Source organism: Bactrocera dorsalis, chromosome 5 (assembly GCF_023373825.1).
Source record: "Bactrocera dorsalis isolate Fly_Bdor chromosome 5, ASM2337382v1, whole genome shotgun sequence".
Classification (NCBI taxonomy): domain Eukaryota; kingdom Metazoa; phylum Arthropoda; class Insecta; order Diptera; family Tephritidae; genus Bactrocera; species Bactrocera dorsalis.
In genome coordinates, this window is record NC_064307.1 from 24,004,577 (window position 1) to 24,024,662 (window position 20,086).

The 20,086-nt window shown below is 30.4% G+C and overlaps 1 protein-coding gene across 11 annotated transcripts in view; it reads left to right on the top strand.

Annotated features, from left to right (window-relative positions):
- LOC105223964 (protein alan shepard) overlaps positions 1-17,432 on the top strand; it is a 591,866-nt gene extending 574,434 nt beyond the window's left edge. For 8 of the 11 annotated variants that reach the window (XM_049458185.1, XM_049458184.1, XM_049458183.1 and 5 more), the window contains 6 exons: positions 2,708-2,849; positions 2,921-3,291; positions 4,247-4,411; positions 5,196-5,368; positions 9,194-16,761; positions 16,872-17,432. In XM_049458185.1, the coding sequence (XP_049314142.1) occupies positions 2,708-2,849; positions 2,921-3,291; positions 4,247-4,411; positions 5,196-5,357 (840 nt within the window). In that variant the 3' untranslated portion in view covers positions 5,358-5,368; positions 9,194-16,761; positions 16,872-17,432. The remainder of the gene's footprint in view (positions 1-2,707; positions 2,850-2,920; positions 3,292-4,246; positions 4,412-5,195; positions 5,369-9,193; positions 16,762-16,871) is intronic. The other 3 variants (XM_049458179.1, XM_049458187.1, XM_049458182.1) reach the window with 2 other exon arrangements.
- Positions 17,433-20,086: the final 2,654 nt, after the last annotated feature.

Here is a 20,086-nt window from a genome sequence, read left to right on the forward strand (position 1 = left end):
CTTTGTCATACTATCCAAAACTCAATGGATATGCTAATTAACTTTTTCGCATTTCACCTATTGTGTATACAGTAATAGCACAACAAAAGAACAAACCATAAGCTTTTATAATATTAATCTTTTGTAACTAACACTGTTTAAGATTCACTAAGGATATATAAAAAGTGTGTGTGTGCACGTGGGTTCATTAAAATTAAAAGATTTTGTTATATAGACGATTATTCCAAACTTCAAAAAACTGACTTCATAAATATTACAACCTCTTCGAAAATATGCATGATAAGGTCAGAAGGATACTCATCAGATACGGTATCACCTTTCATTTACTTTTTTAAAACTTAAGCGAGAAATTATATTATAAATAAGCTTTATGTTCATACCTAACCTCAAACTATGTTAGATATACGTAGTCTTTTAGATTTTGATTAACTAGGTTGGGTTAGATGGCTGATCAAAGATCGCACGTGGACTGCTATATGTAGTCCTTTGTGAAGCCATAGAAAAGAAGAACTCCTGTGTTCGAACTTATAAATTAGCAAAACGCTTAGTAGCCAATACAAATTTGCACAGGCGTTTAATTTCTACTCCCGCCAGTTCAGTGGGATGTCTGAAGGTATGCGCTTTAAGTCCTGACCTCCCAAACGCGGGATAATCAAAAAGGAAGTGTTGAGTTGTTTCCACTTCATCTTCTTCCATACAGCTTCTGCAGATAGCGTTTGGTAAGAATTTCACCTTCACAGCATGGACGCCAATAGGGCAATGACTTGTTAAAAGCTTCACAACTAGGGTGAGACTAGCCTTACTGAGTGCAGAAAGATCACTAGATCTGTTTTCTTCGATTTTTGGCTAATTGGATTTTGCGACAACGCATGTACCGATGGTGGCCCAGCGCTGGCCAAGCTCCTTCGAAACCCAGCTATATAGCAGTAGAACACAAGAGCAGGGACCCGCTCCCATTCTACCCATAGCGGTTTAGAGTGTGGTTTGGCGACTCCTTTAACTAACTGTAGTCATTTTATTTGCTTTTATAATTGTTAATAATACAGTTGTTTGTAAAAATCTACCAGAGAATATATTTCAGCTGCTAAGATGGACGTATGTAAGTCTGATCTGTAGAACAATATCGATACTGAAACTTTTCATAAAATTAAAATTTGTTGAAATAGCGCTAAACTGTATATTATTTATTAATATCTAAAAAAAAAATGGCAAAATTCCTAACCAACAAAAACTTTAGTATTTCTAGACCAACGATGTTAATTAAAAAGTAAGCGCCTTAAGATTAGTTCTACAATATTAGTTAAATGGTATCCGAAAATATCAAAAAACCAAAGGCAACACTTGAGAACAAATTTTATCTAAGTTGTGCGTTCCGCTGACACTGACGCTTAAAAATAAAATAGTTTTTTTCTGTTAAATTGATAGAGATCTGGTTCGGGATGACTTTTAGTATCAAAGAATTTGTTTCCAAGAACTTAATCGACTCTTCGCGCATTGAGAAGACTGCTCACAATACTCTCTTGGCATTATCAATGTTGCTCAAATAGTATTACCTTTAGTATTTTTAGGTTTCAAGAAAGCAATGTTATGGGGAGTACAAATCAACAAACCAGCAGTTTATTAATTGAGAACTTTTCATAGCAACCTATCGTTCAGCAAAACAGGTACTTTTAACATGGGAGTAAATCATTACTGGCCACTGTGCCCAAGTAAGGCAATATATTGAAGAAGAAACTAGCACATATCTAAATATTTTGGTTTTTATAATGATATCTTGGCTATATGTGCTTTAAATGAACAAAATTATTAAATTAAATAAATTGTTTTTCCTTTAATTAATTTAATCAAAGACAAAAATTCTTTTTGTGAGTAAAAATACTGATGATTTACTAAGGCAAGCACACACACACTTCTGATATGAAATATGTAAATATATAATTAATAAATAGAATACTCTGTAAGTATATGAATAGGTTATATAAGTAATATCATTTACGTACACTAACAAAATGAAGTAACATTGAAGACCAGCACTACACAGGCATAATTAACACACACATATACATAAGCATATACATACATACAAACGTATATACATATATCTAGGTATTTACATGCATACAAATTTTATACTATATAACACATATTTACATATATACACATACATACATACTGACATTTACACGCTTTTCCAAAAATATCAGCCCAAAAATGAAATTTAACTAACCAATCACTGTTCTATTTCCAAATATTTCTTCATCTAATGCTCGTGTAATGCAACGTTTACGAAAACTGCGGCGTTCTAAAATAATAACAACTACAAAACTCCACAACAACAACACAAAAATGCACCAAAACACTACACTTTGTTTAAATGAAACAACAACAACAACACTCAACTAATATATACCATTATCAACATAAAAAAAATATAACCACACTTGCAATATACAAACACAAATACATTGCGCTCGATATGCTTTGTACGTTTTACTTTACTGTGGCACTGTAAATGCAACAAAAATAAAAAATAAAAAATATGAAAAAAATCGAAAAAAATTAAACAAATTCAACGAAATATTCGTTTACTCATCACATTTTAACAATTATATACATATATGACCACGCCCACAAATACACACGCACATACAACACACCTGTCAACACGCGATTATACCGTTAATGGTAATGGCAATTCACGAAACAGCAACAAGAACAGGATCCCACAAATTTGTACATTGCAAATTTGCCACCACACTTCAAAGAGACGGACTTGGAGAATATGCTCTCGAAATATGGGCAAGTTGTGTCGACTCGCATATTGCGCGATCAGCAGATGAACTCAAAAGGTAAACTCTCTTGACAGCATAATACAGCTTAATACAAATTAATTTCATATAATCTCTTATGTTATTCTAAGGTGTTGGCTTTGCACGCATGGAGAGTCGTGAGAAGTGTGAGCAAATCATACAGATATTCAATGGTAATACAATACAGGGTGCCAAAGATCCACTTTTGGTTAAATTCGCCGATGGTGGTCCAAAAAAGAAGAATCTCTATAAGAATCCTGATCCAAATGCGCGAACGTGGCGTGATCCCACCGAAGGGATGCCGGTCACCTATGATCCGACTATGCAACAGAATGGTGTTAGTGTTAATGTTGGCACACCAATTGGCGTGCCGTATTCACGTTTTAGTGCACCACCGGTTAGCAGTTATCCAATGACGACTGGTTCGCAATGGATACCCGGTTATATGATGACACAGCAAATACCACAAGTTGAGGATCAAGTAAGTGAAATACAACACAAATGATATTTCATCGTAGTATTTAGTGTATGATTTTAACCCGTCAAATCGGTAGGATGCCTGAAGGCATGCGCTTCCAAGTGTTTAAGTATTGACCTCCCAAACGCGGGACAGTCAAGAAGGATGTGTTGAGTTGTTTCCACCTCATCAAATGGCGTCTGTTAAAATTCCCAACCTTGCAGTTTAAACGCCAATAGTGCAATGGCCTGTTAAAAGTCCCAAAACTGGGGAAAGGCTAGCCCTACTGAGAGCAAAAAGATCACTAGATCTCTTGCGATCAATCTTGGGCCAAAAGGCTTTTTCCGACAGCGCATGTACCGATGGCCAGCACTGGCCAAGCTCCCACGAATCCCAGCTATCTAGTAGTGGAACACAAAAGGATACGGGAGCACCAACCCACTCCCATTCTACTGATAGCTCAGTAGCCTTACAATTACCTGCGATTTCGCTGTGGCTCGCTACACAAACCAGCCTTATCACAAAAATACTCCATGCTATTGATAGCGAGGTTAGGCCTTCCTTGACCAGCCCAGAACGCACTGTTAATGAGTTCACGGCTTGTATCGCCGTCCTGCTCTCTAAGTGGATGGTCACTTCTCTGAAAGAGGCTGCACTCCGGAGCAGTAAATCTGCTGCTATCTTAGTCCTTAAGTCAGGAAGTCTGCATCTGGAGTTGATACTCTATCAGCTCCTGACAGTAAACCCCTACACCAATCTTTCCTTCAAGCTTTGACGCATCCGTAAAGAAGCTCACTGCCCCTCTCCTCCAATGGCTTCTTCTCACCCACAACTCCCTCGCCGGTATATCTGCAGAGAAGGAGTCACAGAGTTATTTCAGTGACTTTTGACAATTTTTTTACTTTTTCCATACAATAAAAATGCTTACGTTCAATTATTAAAAAATCTCTAACATGTTGTAATGTCTTCTCTCACACAGTACATACAAATGGCTGCTGCCCCACAATTGGGCGTCGCATCCTACAAACCAGACGCTGTAAATCAGGTGCAACCACGCGGCATCTCGATGATGGTCAGTGGTGATCCGTCTGTGCCATATGGACCAATGGTGCCACAATTAGCCACATTGCAAATTGGCAATTCCGTAAGTATAAACTACAATCTAACATTTACTAATATTAGTGAATTTGAGTGAGTAGAAATTTCGAGTAGTCTAACATTTTGCAGAAAGTACACTCATTTTTGAAATATGCACGTTACGAACCGTTCAGCCAGACACTCGCATACATATATTTACTTGTATAAAAGTGAATAAAAAATCCACATTCATACAGAGCACAAGTGACTTATGGCATTACAGCAATTGCTGAGCATTCTCGCAATCAAATTCTTTTTCGAAGCACAAATCGATTTTTTTGTTGTGTCACAAAGTTTACCAAACATTCTATTGTATGTGTGTGTGTAAATAACACGTTTGGTTCAAGTTGAATTACAACAACACAATTTCGTACAACAGCACAAAAGTTTATGAGATTGTAATTCAATGTTTTTATAAATTTTTATTTTAATTTTTTGAGAAAACTTTTGCTGAAGGTGAAAGATGAAAGTTTTTTGCCATTATTTATTTTTTTTGATTTTTGTAAATGAAGAAACAATTTGTTTTATTACATATAGTACTTAATCTAGAATATATAAACATGAAATAGCAAAAATTACATCATCCACCTTGTCCTCTCTCCATTTCCATACACAAATTTTGTATATAAAATAATTGCAACTGAAATTCTAAATCAAAAATTTCTATGCATCTTTATCATCATCATCATCATGATCATGATCATCATCATCATCGTTCTGGCCATTAATAAGTGAATATTAACCGTTAAATATGAAATTTGTTTTTCTTTCTTTATTTGATTTTTTTATAGAATTTCTCTCCATCATTACAGTATATTAGTCCAACTTATCCATATTATGCACAACCAACAATTATTCCAACAATGCCAATGACAGATTCCGAACAGGCTAGCACAGCTGCATCACCCGATGAGGCATATACACAGTATCCACATCCAGCCGCTCCCAAATAGGTCATCGCGAGGTGAGTGCGTGTGACTTACAAACCAAACAAAATCTAAAAAAAATTTCGAGCAAATTTTTAAAAGTGCCTAAAATTAAACAAAAAATTTAACTTTTTATTTTTTCATAATTTTTTTTATTATTGTTCTTAATTTGCAAATAGTTTCATAGTTGAAATTAGTTACTATTAAATGAATTAAAACGCGTTTAACGAATACTACTGCACTCAGTAGTGAAAGTATATTATTTTTAATTTTTTTTTTAATTTTTAGTTTATTTTAACAATTTGCATTGCTGGCGTTACTTAGTTAGCTTATTGCGTGAGACGAAAAAACAGCAATTTTAATTGGCCACAAACAAACTGTATAGTGTGTTGTGATTTGTTGCATGTCAGCTAGCTGATAGCGTACTTTACCTTCCCATTTCCTGTTGACTTGTCATCCTAACCTATTGCTAAATTATTTTTTTGCTTATAATATTGAGAAAAATCATCAATTCTACAAGAGATACATATGTAAGTATATCGTATATATACGAGGGTAACGCCTTAATGACTTGGCCTACCACTCTACAGGGCCACTCCACCTAGAGAAATTTGCTTCGTGTATATTTTAGTAAAATTTTTTATCGAAATTTCTAAACTCGGACTCGTAGATCTATTTTGACTTTCGAAACCATCGACTAAACCTGAAACTAAACAGTCTTAACAGTAAAACACATCCGTCGAACATGTTTCAACGAAGGCCAGGACTGATCTATCGCTACGAAAAAAGACGGTCGTCGTGATCTATCGGTACGAAAGAAGATTGTAGTCATTTTCTGGGATTCACAAGGTGTGATTTAGCTCGACTACCTTGAGAAGGTCAAAACGATTACAGAAAACTCGTTAAAGAAATTAAGAAGTACGTACAGCTGTCAATATTGGCCGTCGTAATACATCAGCAGCCAAAGATTAGTCGAAAAAGTACATTTCACCCAGCTAACCGACTTGAAAGAAGAAGGCGGATGGACGAGCTGTCTTATCAGCCGGAAAGGTGATGGCCACCGTTTTTTGGGGACTCACAAAGTATTATTCTAGATCGACTACGCGGAGAAGGGACACAGAAAAAATGGTATAATTTCAAAAAGAAAAAAAATGTCCTACCATGACAACGCACTGGCCCACACCACTATCGTCACGGCCAAATTGGTCGAACTTGGCTACGAACTGCTGCCCCGTTCACCGTATTCTCTAGTTTAGTATTATTTCATTTTTTGGATTTCAAATATAAGAATCTGTCGCTGAGCAGAAATTCGAACGAATGAAGACGCTGAACACAAAGGCCTACTTTGCAGACTCGCTGAAATGAGTTTTTCGGTCGGATTAAAGAACTTGGAGAATTACTGGAACAACTTTATCGAGCTAAAAGCGGACTGGGTTAAAAAATAAATCACTGTTTTATTAAAATTTTCGTTTTTCTTTTGTAAAATAAATAATTATTGGGCTACCCTCGTATATATATACATACACATATATTTATGGCGTTTTTAGTACAATATTTAACGATATATATTTTTGTTTTTTATTTCTTCATTTCAACTTTCATATTGTTTAATTTTCATAAAATGTTTGCGTTTCTGCCAACGTTAATCCAAAGCCTAGCTTTATTAAAATATCCATGCCCACACACACCCACACATACATTATTGCTTTGCCTTATTTCACAAACACGCATTGCGCTAATTTTCGTTTAATTAATTTCTGACACATATTCTCAGCGATTTTTCATTATTATTACTATTATTATTTTATTTCAAAGGCATATTTGCCGTACATTATAAATATGGTCCTTTTTCTCACCTGCTTGCCAAAGCATACAGTACCTTCAAAGCTGCACACACACACATACACTCAGACGCGTTATTTCCTCGCCACATATTATTTTTTTTTTTGTCATTTACTCTTTACCATATGCTCTTTGTCGTCATACTATTTTTTTCTATGCGCTGTGCTGTGCTTTATTGCTGCCTGCCGCCTGTTTGTGCTTGCCTACTTTGCTTGTCTGTTTGTGCTTATCTGCTCAGAAATAGTGTGCATAGCTTCATACTTCACATACATACATATATTGCATACACATACATACGAGTACATGCATTCATATGCCCTCAATCATCATCCGAGCACTCAGTTTTCTATTCATATACCATATCATATTCATTTCGAGCATTCCATCACCTGCCTTAGCTAAGTTTGTAAAGATCGCATCGTCATTGGTATTTTTTTTTGCTGTTGTTGTATTTTTTGCTTTGCTTGTTAGTTAAGTTCTATGGAGGTTATGTTGCACGGTAGCGTTTGACGGTCATTACTATCATTATGCATATTATCCTGCGTGTCCTTCACACCTTTTCGGCACATCACCATTACGATGGCATCACACCTAACAACGATAACGACGGTTACCAGTGTGTCCTTGGTGGCACGAGCGTTCATCTCATTTGCCGTTTCATATATAAATATGAGTTTATGTAGTCCATATTAGTGCTTTATACATATTAGACTTATGTATGTCTACATACTATGAGTATATGTCTTGACGCACGTCTTGTGCGTAATACGTGGTTTAAGCCATCATAATTTTAGTGCTACATATACATATATGTATGTATGTATATATTAATTTTTGTTTTAATTTTCTGCAAACTGTTCATTGTATAAGTATTTACGTACATACTTTTCTTCGAGATTTTTCACCAGTAGGAGTGATTATGTCCTTGTCCCATGAATTGAGGCTAGAGCAATCTAGAGTTTTCCAAAAAGGTCTGACTTTGAAACTCTTTTCGAGAAGTAATGAAAAGGAATCAAATTTCTCTTTTTCAGGCTTTATTAATGTATACAAAAATAATTTTATACAAAAAAGAGTTTATGAAAATAGTACATTGGCGATTTGTCACAAAATGAGGCCAAACAAAATCAATATTTGGAATCACAATTTTCAAAGTTCCTACAGAGGTCAGTTAATCTCAGAACTCGTTCCATCTAAAATAAAATATAATCAACATAAGACTTTCTAGTAAAGTACGTACATACGTACATACGTACATTACAGGTGAAAATTTTCCCTATTTCAGCAAGTATAAGATCCTGAAATGTTAAGCCAAAGAAAAAATAGATATGTCGTCTGTATCGAATTCAACTCGTTAACCGTGTTATTGCTTTCCAATTTTCATTTTTTGATAAGATAGCAACACGGAAAAAGATACATATAAGTATGTAAATTTGTAAAATTACTCATACGCATAGGGAGGCCTCGATGTTACTTATACGCCAAGGCGGCTACTTTAATGCAATGGCATTATACCGAAGGCAATAGTTTCTAACTAGGATAAATTACGTCAAATAAAGTGTAGAAAATCATTGTAATCTTTCATAAAGGGCAATCCATTTTGAGGTTCCCTACTTAAAAAAAAAACTCGGAAACTTCAAATTTCGAAAGAACATTATTTGGCAATTATTTTTTGAAGATTATCTCTTTCAAATGCTACGTCTCAGATGGTCCCGTTGAGTCCAATCTACGACGGCTCGTTCGAGCATTTCGACTTAACTTCGACTGAAAAAAATAGTTTATATTTGCTTTTTGTTGATTATATTAAACTATTTGGCTGTTAATAATGCTGAATGCTGCTTTGAAATTTGTTAAAATATTTATTCACATATAAATATGAATGTAAAGTTGAGCAACCTTTTCTCTTTCCCGTTGGCTTTACAATTTTTGTCAATACGCAAAGATTTGTTAAACAATATTTTAATTGCTTTTATTAAATGAACAGCAACTTAACGGTATTTAATTTCACAATTTTCCACTTGCAGATGTAATATTATGATGCCGCGATTGACACTCTAATGGGAGTTGGAAGTGGAATCGGATAAACGCGAACAACAACAACAACATAATAATATGCAACAGTAGTATAGACGATAATAATAACAACAACAATAACAAAATGAAGCCACAAGTGGAAGGACAAAACGAAGGAATACAAAACAATACAAATATTGCAACAACTTAAACAACAACCACAACAACTGTAACTGCAACAAGGAAATCGGCGACAACCAACAACAATAAAAACAAATAGAATATAAACCAAATAATAAAATAAAATTGCAAATATTTAATGAACTATGGGTTGCCACTACGAAAACAAGTGAAAGCAAATGATTTACAAATATTTAAAGCAGTTTTCTGCAACAACAAAACAAATGTAAGAGAAGGCAACCAAAACAACTTGAAAATGTAACAAATGAAGTAAACAAAGGATAGAAATAATATTTTATATTTGTTTGCGAGAATAATGAATGCAAGTATGGCGACATTTTAAAGCAAAGTTGAATAATTAAAATGAAGAGAAATGTAAAGACTAAGTTAAACATACACATACATACATACTTACTTATAGAAATTGGAAAAAAACGCGAAACAAAACGCTGCAAACAAGAAGCGAAGCAAAGCAAAGGGAAAAAATTGCTAAAAGCGTTACATATATACACATGTACATTTGTAATTTGTAATAAGAAACGCTAACAGAAATGAAAGTGAAAAAAAGCTAAGCGACATTTGTAATGAGCAAGCTTATAACTAGTAACAGCAACAAAGGCTTGAAGCAGCGGGTGCATAATAATAATAATTAATAGCGTAATAAAGTAATAAACTATACACAAAATGGCGGCACACGAACCAGCAGTGGCTAGCGGACGAGACGAGAATCTTATGAGCAGGCAATATGATTGTATTTTTGAATATTTAAATAAACGAAGAAGAAGCGTTAGTCAAACACACTGTGCTGGCCGGTGGAAATTAACTAAAATAAAATAATAACAAATGAAATTGAAGCATAAAAAAATAAGATAAAAGAAAAAATGGAAAAGTAAAAGAAATATGATTGAGAACCCGCTAAAAACATGCAAGGAATTTTGAATGTATTTATGTAATAGAGTACATTAAAGTATTTACATTTTGAATGAGCTAATGAAACGACGATGAAATGAGCGCATAAGTAGTTGACGAAGCATATGTAAAAGTAGAAAAAGTTGATAAGCTAACGGTGTAGTGGGGGTTTGGTGAAACCAATTTATTTATTTAATACTTAAAGTAGAAAACAAGAATGACCGTATGAGAGAAGTAACAAAGAAGATGTTGAAATGAAAGCGAAGGAAGCATACGTTAAGATGTTGTTGTAAAAGAAGAGGAAGTAGCTGAGAAAGCAGCGAAGCAAAGTTTACTGGAAATTTTACACAAGATTGTTGAATTTCTTTGAGTTTTTCATTTTATAAATGACATTTAACCGTTATATTTTTATTTGTTACTTTTTGAAGAAGAAAATTTAAACACATATACATAATAGTTTGTAGTGAAACTGCGAAATGCAGCAGCAAAGCGACGAGTATTTACATAAATAAGTGGCAATGAGGACACAAAAAGTACCAAGTTGTCGGACAAGCAAGCGAAAAGAATGCAAGCCACACTAATACATACATACTAATACATAAAAAACAAAGATACATTGTACTTTCCGTCTCCAACTGCATAAATACACATACACACACACACACGTGAACACATTTAATGTGTATGAAAATTTGTTAAATACATTTGTATGAAATGATTTCTTTTGCAAGACAAAAACATTAATACAAAAACAAATATAAAAACATAAGAAACTTTATATAAATGAATAAGTTGAAAAGGTGATGAGACCAGCGGTTGATGATAAAGAATTGTTGAAGCAAAGGCAAACAGCATATTGGCAAACACAATTGTTTGTATGTAACATTTGCAGGCGTTACGTTACGTACATTATGTTACATTACGTACATCATGTTACGTTAACGCACGTCACGTTACGTTACGTAAATGTATACAGAAAGCGAATGCAGAGAACGCGTTAGCGCAAGCGCGGTCAGGTATACCGGCATTGGCTGTTTTGAGCGTTCATTTTTTTAGGGAAGCAAAACAAAAATGGCGTAAACTAACGTTAATATTAATTTAAGTCAAGTCAAGGGCGGGGAAATAAGGACTAAATTGCATTTAAGAAAACAAAAATGTGAAATTAAAAATTAAAAAAAAAAAAATTATCTTTTAATTTGAAAATGAGAGTTTATTATAATATGAACAAGCAGTTAGAGGGTATGTGCATAGAAAATGTGAGCGAACGCGAGAGCGAGCGAAGCGATAGCGCAATTTAGAAAGAGTCCAAAAAAACACGAAAATGAACCGTTAGTATTGGCGTACTAAGCTCGAAAATGTTGTAAAAGCAAAGCGCATACAGCATGCTAACGGCAGGTGGCGCATGCGCGTTGAATGTATGTGTTGCTTAAGGACTCAATTTTGTAGCGAATAAAGCAGTTTTTGCTAAGAAAGAAAAACACATAAAACAAAAAACAATAAAGATGTTTAAAAAAAGTGGAAAAATGAAATTGTAGAATTTTTTACATACAATGCAGAAAAGCAAAAATAAGTAGTGCATAGCCAAAAATGAAAAAAAATAAATAAATAAAAAAAATTAAATAAAAGAAATAACAAAGTAACACAGTAGAAAACTAGTGCTGGATGAAAAAACATGGCAGATAAATGAAAGCAAATTGGCTTAAATGCGGTGTTAACTGAAAATGTAGTTTTAGTAGTTAAAAAAGGGGAATAAGTGCATAGACTAGATTTATGTGTGTAAGATAATTGCTGTAGCATTAGTCCGTAATAAATTGCATATACATGCATATATGTATGTATATATAGTATATATATACAATATATGTAAGAATGAGAGAGAAATAAATTGTTTCTATTTTTAGCACTCTTCAGTTACTTTGCTCTAGCTTTAAGCATACTCTCTTTGTTAAGCATTAGCGTTTTTCCTCCGCTCCCCTTTTATTCTTAAGTATTATTAAGACTTTACCGTTTTTAGTGAGTAACTGAAAAAATTTAAACTGAATTAATGACGCATTCAAAACAAAATAAAAACTAAAAATTAAAATAAAAAATTTAATAAACAAAATAATAGTAGCAGAAAACGTATTATGTGTAAGCAGTAAAAACAAGCATAACAATAATAAAAAAATGTAATTTGAGGCGAAATTTGTGGGCAAACACGAGTTTACTGTAATTTTGCGCGCCAAAGGTAAAGCTACACTTTTCTAATGGGATTTTGAAATGCAAAAACGCAAACAATTCAAATAAAAGTAAATTAATTTAAAAAAAGATCATTTTTTTAATAAAAAATATGAAATTAAATAAAAAATTTGATTTTAAAAAATATTATTGAACTTCTTTAAAGTCTATTCTTAAAGTTTTTTATAATCTTAGTTGAAAAATCCAGCATTGTACCAAATATTTTGAAATAATTAATGAAATTGAACTGTAAAATAATAGTAATGAAACACCATAATTTTTTAGCATTTTCAAATTAAAATTTAAATGCGTTTTCAAGCAAGGCAAACTCCATTAGAAAACTTTAGTAATACTTTTGAGCATTTTATGCCATTTTGTGGTTTTTTTATTTGTAAACTACTGAAATTCATGAAAATGTATAAACGAAACAAAAGAAAACAAAAAATTAGATTGCAATTTAAAACAGTTTTTCGAAATATTTTTTGACTTTTGTTTGCGTGTATTTGTTTTAAAAGAATTAACTTTTTCGAAAAATAATTATCTTTGAATATAATAATAGAAATTATTATTATAGATTATTTTTTTTTAATTTTGTTTCGAAAAATAGTTGTTTTTGAATGTAATAATTTGGAAAAATTATTTATAAAAAATGTTTAATTTTTCAAAAAATAAATTATATGTATATGTATAAAATTTTTTTAATTTTTCAAAAAAATAAATTTTTACTAAAAAAATATTTTAAATTTTGTTTTGAAATAATTATTTTTTTGAAAAATTAAAAATTGTGTTTAAATATATTTTCTTTTAAAACACAATTTTCAATTGTTTTCTTGAAAATTTAATTTTTATAATTCAAATTTTTTTAAATAATTTTTCTGAAAAATATTAAAAAAAAATTAAATGAAAAATATTTTAAAAAAAATTTAACAATTTTTCTGAAAAATCGTTTTTTGAAAAAAGATATTTTTTCAATCATTTTTCGGAAAACTATTGTTTTTTAATATTTTTTTTGTCGTGTAGTTGCAATTTTAATAGCGAAAAACCACTCGTGCAATTGACGCCAAATATTCATGTGGAACTAATTATTTTGGATATGAATATTGAAATTATTTTTATTAAAATATTGTTTAGAATTTTTCTTTTACGTCTTCTTCTTCTCATTCAAATTAATAAAACTTTTCGTCTCTTTTGATTTATTATAAAACATTTAATTTAAGGAAAAATAAAATAAATAAATGTGCGAAAATAATAACAAAAAATAAAAATTGTCATTTTTGTATCAAAATGTTTTTTTTTTTTGAAAAATAACTTTTATTTGCAAGTAATTATTTGAAAAAACAAACTTTTTTGTGTTATTTATATTTTTATTATTATTTTGTATAAAATATACATACGTACATATTTTGCTTATTTTATTAATTATTATTTTTAATTAATTTTGTTGTTTTTGTAAAACTTTTAAGCTTAGCATTTTTTATTTATTTATATCCACTTCAAGAGTTGACTACAAAAGTTCTCAAATAGTCACTCAAATGCAGTGTAATGTGCTAGACGCAGTTTTGTAAAATAAAAAAAATTGGCTTATAGTTTAAAAAAATGTATTTTATTAATTATAATTTTTAATAACCATATCCAAAATAAAAAAAAAAAATACTGTTTCTAAAACAGTTCGGCAAAAGCGTTATCTGCTAAATATTTAATTGAAACCACTGAAGAAGTCAAAGGCATTGAGCTTTTACTACTGTTAACAAGATATACTTTTCATTATTTTAATGCTTTTAAATAATTTAATTTTATTTTTATTTATTTTTTAATATTTTTTTTTTATTTTTAATCTTTTTTTTTATTTTTAATCTTTTTTTTTAATTTTTTTATTATACTAATTATTTTTATAGCTATTTACACCTTAGCTGTTTTTTGTTTTTTTTTGGTTTTCGAGTGGGTGAAATAGTGTTTAGTATACACAAAAGACTAGTTTGGCATAAGAAAAAAAAAAAAACAAATTTATATGAAACAAACACAAAAAGTAATTCATGAAAAACTAATTGTATTAAAAAATTGTAGTTTTTTAAAAGCAAAAAAGCAGTGGGAAATTAGTAATAAATTTAAAATGAATGAGAATATTGTATTTGAACAAGAAACATAAAAAACAGTAGTGAACCAGTAAATTTAGTAATAAAAAATGCTAATAAGCGTGCGTTAAAATTTAAGTAAATCAATAAATGATAACAAAAATAAACCAGAAGAAAGTAGTTTTATATGAAAGTTGAAACAAAGAAACTAAATAAACAAAAGTAACAACTGACTTGTATTAGTAAGAAAGAAACTGAAGAACCAACAACAACAACACAAAACCGACACACATTAATTATTTAAGTGATTATAGCGAATCTAATACGTTAACTGAAAATAATAAGTTATTGAACTTAAAAGAAAACTTTGGAAAACTGCTTACAACCACAATATTACATACAAAAAGAAAAGCAAAAATTAATTATTATATTTTTTATTTTACGTTTTGTGTTTTGTGGCATTCGAATGCTTTGCTTTAAAGTTAATAAAGAGAAATAATAAATTTTAATATGAAAGTACATGCTGCTGTGTTGCTAGAGATTTGTTTGTATTTGTGATTAAAATTTCAATGGAACTAAAATAAAATTAAGTTTGAAAAACCAAGCGCTGCAAGTAAATAAAATCAAATAATTTCAAAAACCAACGGACATATTTACATGGTTAAAGTGTTAAAGCAAAACCTGCCTGGATATGACCAACTGACACCCGGATTTATTACAAATTTCCCCCAAAGAACGCTGCACATGCGCTTGATTTCCTTTCATCATTTTCAACACTGATTTCTTCCAACTGAGCGCAATTTTTTTTTTTTATAACAAATTTCTTACCGAGTTTCTAAAAGGGCTTTAACAACTTTCCACGACAAAGCACTTCTAATATATGTATAAAAGAGGGAATGGAAATTTTAAAAAGGTTATGTAAACATTTGATAATTAAAACTGGCAAGCAAAATCTATAAAAAATTGTATAGTTTCTAACTAGCATGCATAAAGAAATCACAACATTCCAAAATGCATTACTTGTAACCCTTTTGTTTGGCAGAAAAAAAAAATATTTCAAATCTATATTTAGATTACAAAACAATAACCAAAATTTATGATCCTCTAACTGCACTATCCGTGCAACAAATGTCTTCCTTTTATATATATTGAATTCAAAATAACCATTATAGCAAAGAATTCATATACAATAAAGAATGATATTTTTAATATATATACATATTATCTAATTATATACATACGTACATATGTACATAAATTTATGTATTTTTAGGCACATATACATAAAGACTTTAAGGATCATAAATAGCCAATATTCAAACTTTTAGCCAAAAAAAACGTTATTTGTTTGCTACAATTTCTGACTGATAAATTTTAAAGCTCAAATGCCTATTTATTCTATATGTTTACATAATATAAGTTCCAAAATCCAAAATCCCTTACATATAGTAGTTTTGGCAAATTTTATGATTTTTTCCAGGCTACGGCAAGCGCTTACAAAACCGCTGAATAATGATGCTTAGAAAGTGTAGCAAGAAAAATTATTAAGTTTCTTTCACCGTTAGCATGCCACCAGACACTGTTTATCAAGTAAATGCCATAAAATTGCCGATTAATTGCATATAAACTCACCGAAAGGTGTATGGAACACTCATTACGAAAGCACGCTGTAGAAATTATATGAAAGTTTGGTCTGCGACTGAAAGCACCATTGGCTTTATGAAAGTTTCAGTGTAAAATTCGGTAGTTGAAAAATTCGTAAAAGTTTGCCTTGCGAATGAAAGCATCGAAAGCTTTATGAAAGCTCGGTATAAGCGGTAAAATGATTTCAAGACGTTTGAACTTCACATAGAGACCTTAGTGCTTCAACTCGCCAATCATGCTTGAATATTAGCATTCTACCAGGTTTATACAAGTTTCTTTGCGAATGAAAGCAACGTTGGCATTATGAAAATTTCAATATAGAATTTGAAAAACTCGTGAAAGTTTGCCTTGCGAATGAAAGCAGTGAAAGCTTCTGTATGAAAGCTCGGAAGTTCGAAAATTTGTGAAAGTTTGGTTTACGAATGGAAGAACGCAAGGCTTTATACTATATGTATTTTAGCTCCAGCATGAAAGCACGCAAATTAAAAAAAAAATACACATAAAAACGTGATTTGGGATTGAAAGCAACGTAAGCTTTATTAAAGCTACAATATAAGGTTCCCGTTCCCACGACAGTGGGGTCTACGTAACCGGAACGGACCCGGATTTTTATCCGGCCAAGGACTGTCAACTCGGCAGAATTCTGCCGCTACAACAAGAACAACAGAGCTGCCGTTAGTTAAAAGTTATTTCAAAATGAAAATACAACAGAGTAAAAATTCCCTTCAAAAAAAGCTTACAGCGAAAACCGATTGAAACCCACCCGTTAACAAGTCGACTGAAATGAAAATCACAAATACAAATCTAAATCTCAAAAGAGTTCCATTGATGTGCAATTTCGTTTGTAACCTGATTTTATACATTTTTATTGTATTTGTAATTTTAATGTTTGCAAGGCAAGTTTCAGGCCACACTTTGTAGTTCAAACGTGCTTGACACTTCGATTTCTTAACTTTTTGTTATTGTTTTTTAAAACACTAGTGTTGTTCTTGTAGAAAAAGATGAACGTGTTTAAAGCTAGTAATTTAAGTAAAATTAAAATTAATTTATTTGTAACAGTTTTTCTGCAGGCTAACACACACATTTGTTAAGAAAATTTGTGCGAAGACGAGAACCACAAGTAAACATAAAAACAAAAAAAGAAGCAAATAAATTGCAAATAAATTGCAAATGCAAACAAAAGTATTTTTTGACGAACACAAGTTGAAAACGAAGAGAAAAAACAAAAACGTTTAGTCTAAAAAGAGGACAGAACAAACAAAAATTTGCAAAATCCAACAACAACAACAAAAACAAATAGCGTCAGCAAAAAAAATGATGAAAAATCCTTAGTTTAAGAAATATTAGTAGTAAATAGAAATGAATGAAAGAAACGTAGCCACTAAGTATACAAATAAGTCAAAACTCGATTATAAGCATTAATGTAGATGAAGAAGAAGAAGAGCAAAATAGTAATAAAAAACAAAACATACGTTGATAAGAAGTGGTACCAGTAGCATAGTTGGCAAATGAAAATAGAGCAAGCAAAATGGCGTACTGTTAGCAACATACTTATATACAAACGTGCGACCATCGGCGAAAAAATGAGAGAAACAGTAGAAATTGAAAAGTAAATGCGTGGAAACGAAGTAAAATAAGAAAATGTAGTATGTAGCATGTAGAAAGTAGCAAAAAGGTAGATAGAAGCAAGCAAGCGGGCATACTGGCATTCTTTAATTGATAAAATCAATTTAAAACAAAATAATAATTTCTACGCCACACGCCTACAAGACCACGCGCATATATAGTATGAGGATGCATGCGTCGAGCGCAGTTTTGCTTACAAACCTAAAAATCGACAACATTTCGTATAAAAGTATACACTTTTCATCTAAAAACTAAATATAATTGCTTTTGGTGTGTCATTTTTTCTTGCTTAAAAAATATGAATTCTATATTTAACAAAAGCGAAATGCAATTGTGAAGCATAACTTATACGTTTCAAGAAAAAACTGATGGTAGTCGCAATAGTTTGTAAAAACTGAGCTTGTCACATTGTACAGTGTGTTTAAATTTGAAAGTGGGATGTAAGCCACAAAATATTAATGATGGTAATAGATGAGTTCAAAGTACTACTCAAGCTGTAACTTAAAAGTTTAAACAAAATTTAATGCAATTGTTTTCCTAAAAAACATAAAAAAATTACTTCTGATTTTTTACGTTTAAAATTAATTTTTTTTATTTTAATTGTTTTTTCGTATATCTTTTTATATTGATTTATAATTTTAATTTATAAAATAATTCTAAGAATTGCAACTTTTATTTATTATTATACAAATAATTATTAAAAATGGGATTTTATATATTTCATTGATTGAAATTAATATTGAAAATTTGTTCAATAGCATTAAATTTGCAATTTGCAATTTGAAATTTTTGTACTGATTTTACACTTTATTTTTCAAATTTTAATTTAATTTTTTATATTTCTTAAATGTTTTTTTATTTTATATAGTTTTTATTTATTTTTTCTAATACTAATTTCTCAAATAATTATGAAATATTTTTTTTTTATTTCAATTTGATATTTCTGTATTGATTTTCATTGTTTAGTTTTTAAAAAAATATTAAAAGTGCAATTTTTTAGGATTCGTAATTTTTCTAATTTCAGTTTTTTATTTTACTTTTTTGTTTACTAATATTAATTTCTCTAATAATTATAAAAAATGCTATTTTATATTTTTAGTATTAGTTTTTAATATTAATTTTTAAAATTATTTTTTAAATTTATTTTTAAAAAAACACTTTTTTTAATTTTTAATTGCAATTTTTAAATTTGTTATTATTTTTTCTCTTAATTTGTAAAATAATTATTCTAGTTTAAAATTAAAATATTTTTTTTTTATTTTTATTTTTTAATATTAATTTCTGTAACAATTATTAAAAATACAAGTTTATAATTTTAGTATTGATTTATAATATTAATTGGTTTAAATTTCCAAGTAATTTAATATTGTTTTTTTACTCTTTACTTTCAAAAAAATTATTAAAATTGCAATTTTTAATTTTTTTTTTCAATTTTTGTATTTTTGTATTGATTTTTAGTATTCATTTGCAAAATAATTCTTCTAATTGCAATTTATATATTTTGAAATTTTTTTCTAATTAATTAAATTTCTGTAACAATTATTAAAAATGGAATTTTATATTTTTAGTGTTGATTTTTAATATTAATTTATCAAATTATTTTTAAAAATGCAGTTTTGAAATTTAATATTGTTCAGAAAACAGCAATGAGTTCAAAATCATTTTGAATTTTAGATTTCTGTATCGACACATTGAGTTCAAACTTGACTTATGTATGTTTACATATGGGTTCCAAAGAAGTCTTGGAGGAAAAATTTTGTAATTTCCACAGATTTTCCAAAAATTTCAATGTTGTCGTGTGTGGTGAATATATCTTTCCTCTCCTTTCTTTCAAAAAATCGAATTTTTACCAAGCGAATGCATATTGCGATTACCATAGAGTGACGTATAATTTTTTAAGCTTTTTCGCTTTCTATTCTCAAAACTTATTAAGACAAATTTACAGAGCTTTAATTAGTTGCTAATTCTTTCAACTAAAACCGAAAGCCTAAATTCAATTGGCAATGGCAACCGAAATGCATTTTTGCGAGTGTGGCATATAATTTTTTTTTTCATAAAGAAAGATGTCTTTTTTACAGTAGCATTAAAGTGGACAGTTGCGTTAACGGTAACTGGAAAAAAGTTGACCAACAGATAGGTAATACTACCAACAACAAATCGGGTTATTACGATGAGAAGCAGCGGTTTTCTGCATACATGCGCATAAATAATATATTTACTTAAGTGAAAATTGAAACATTGAATTTGTGAACATTT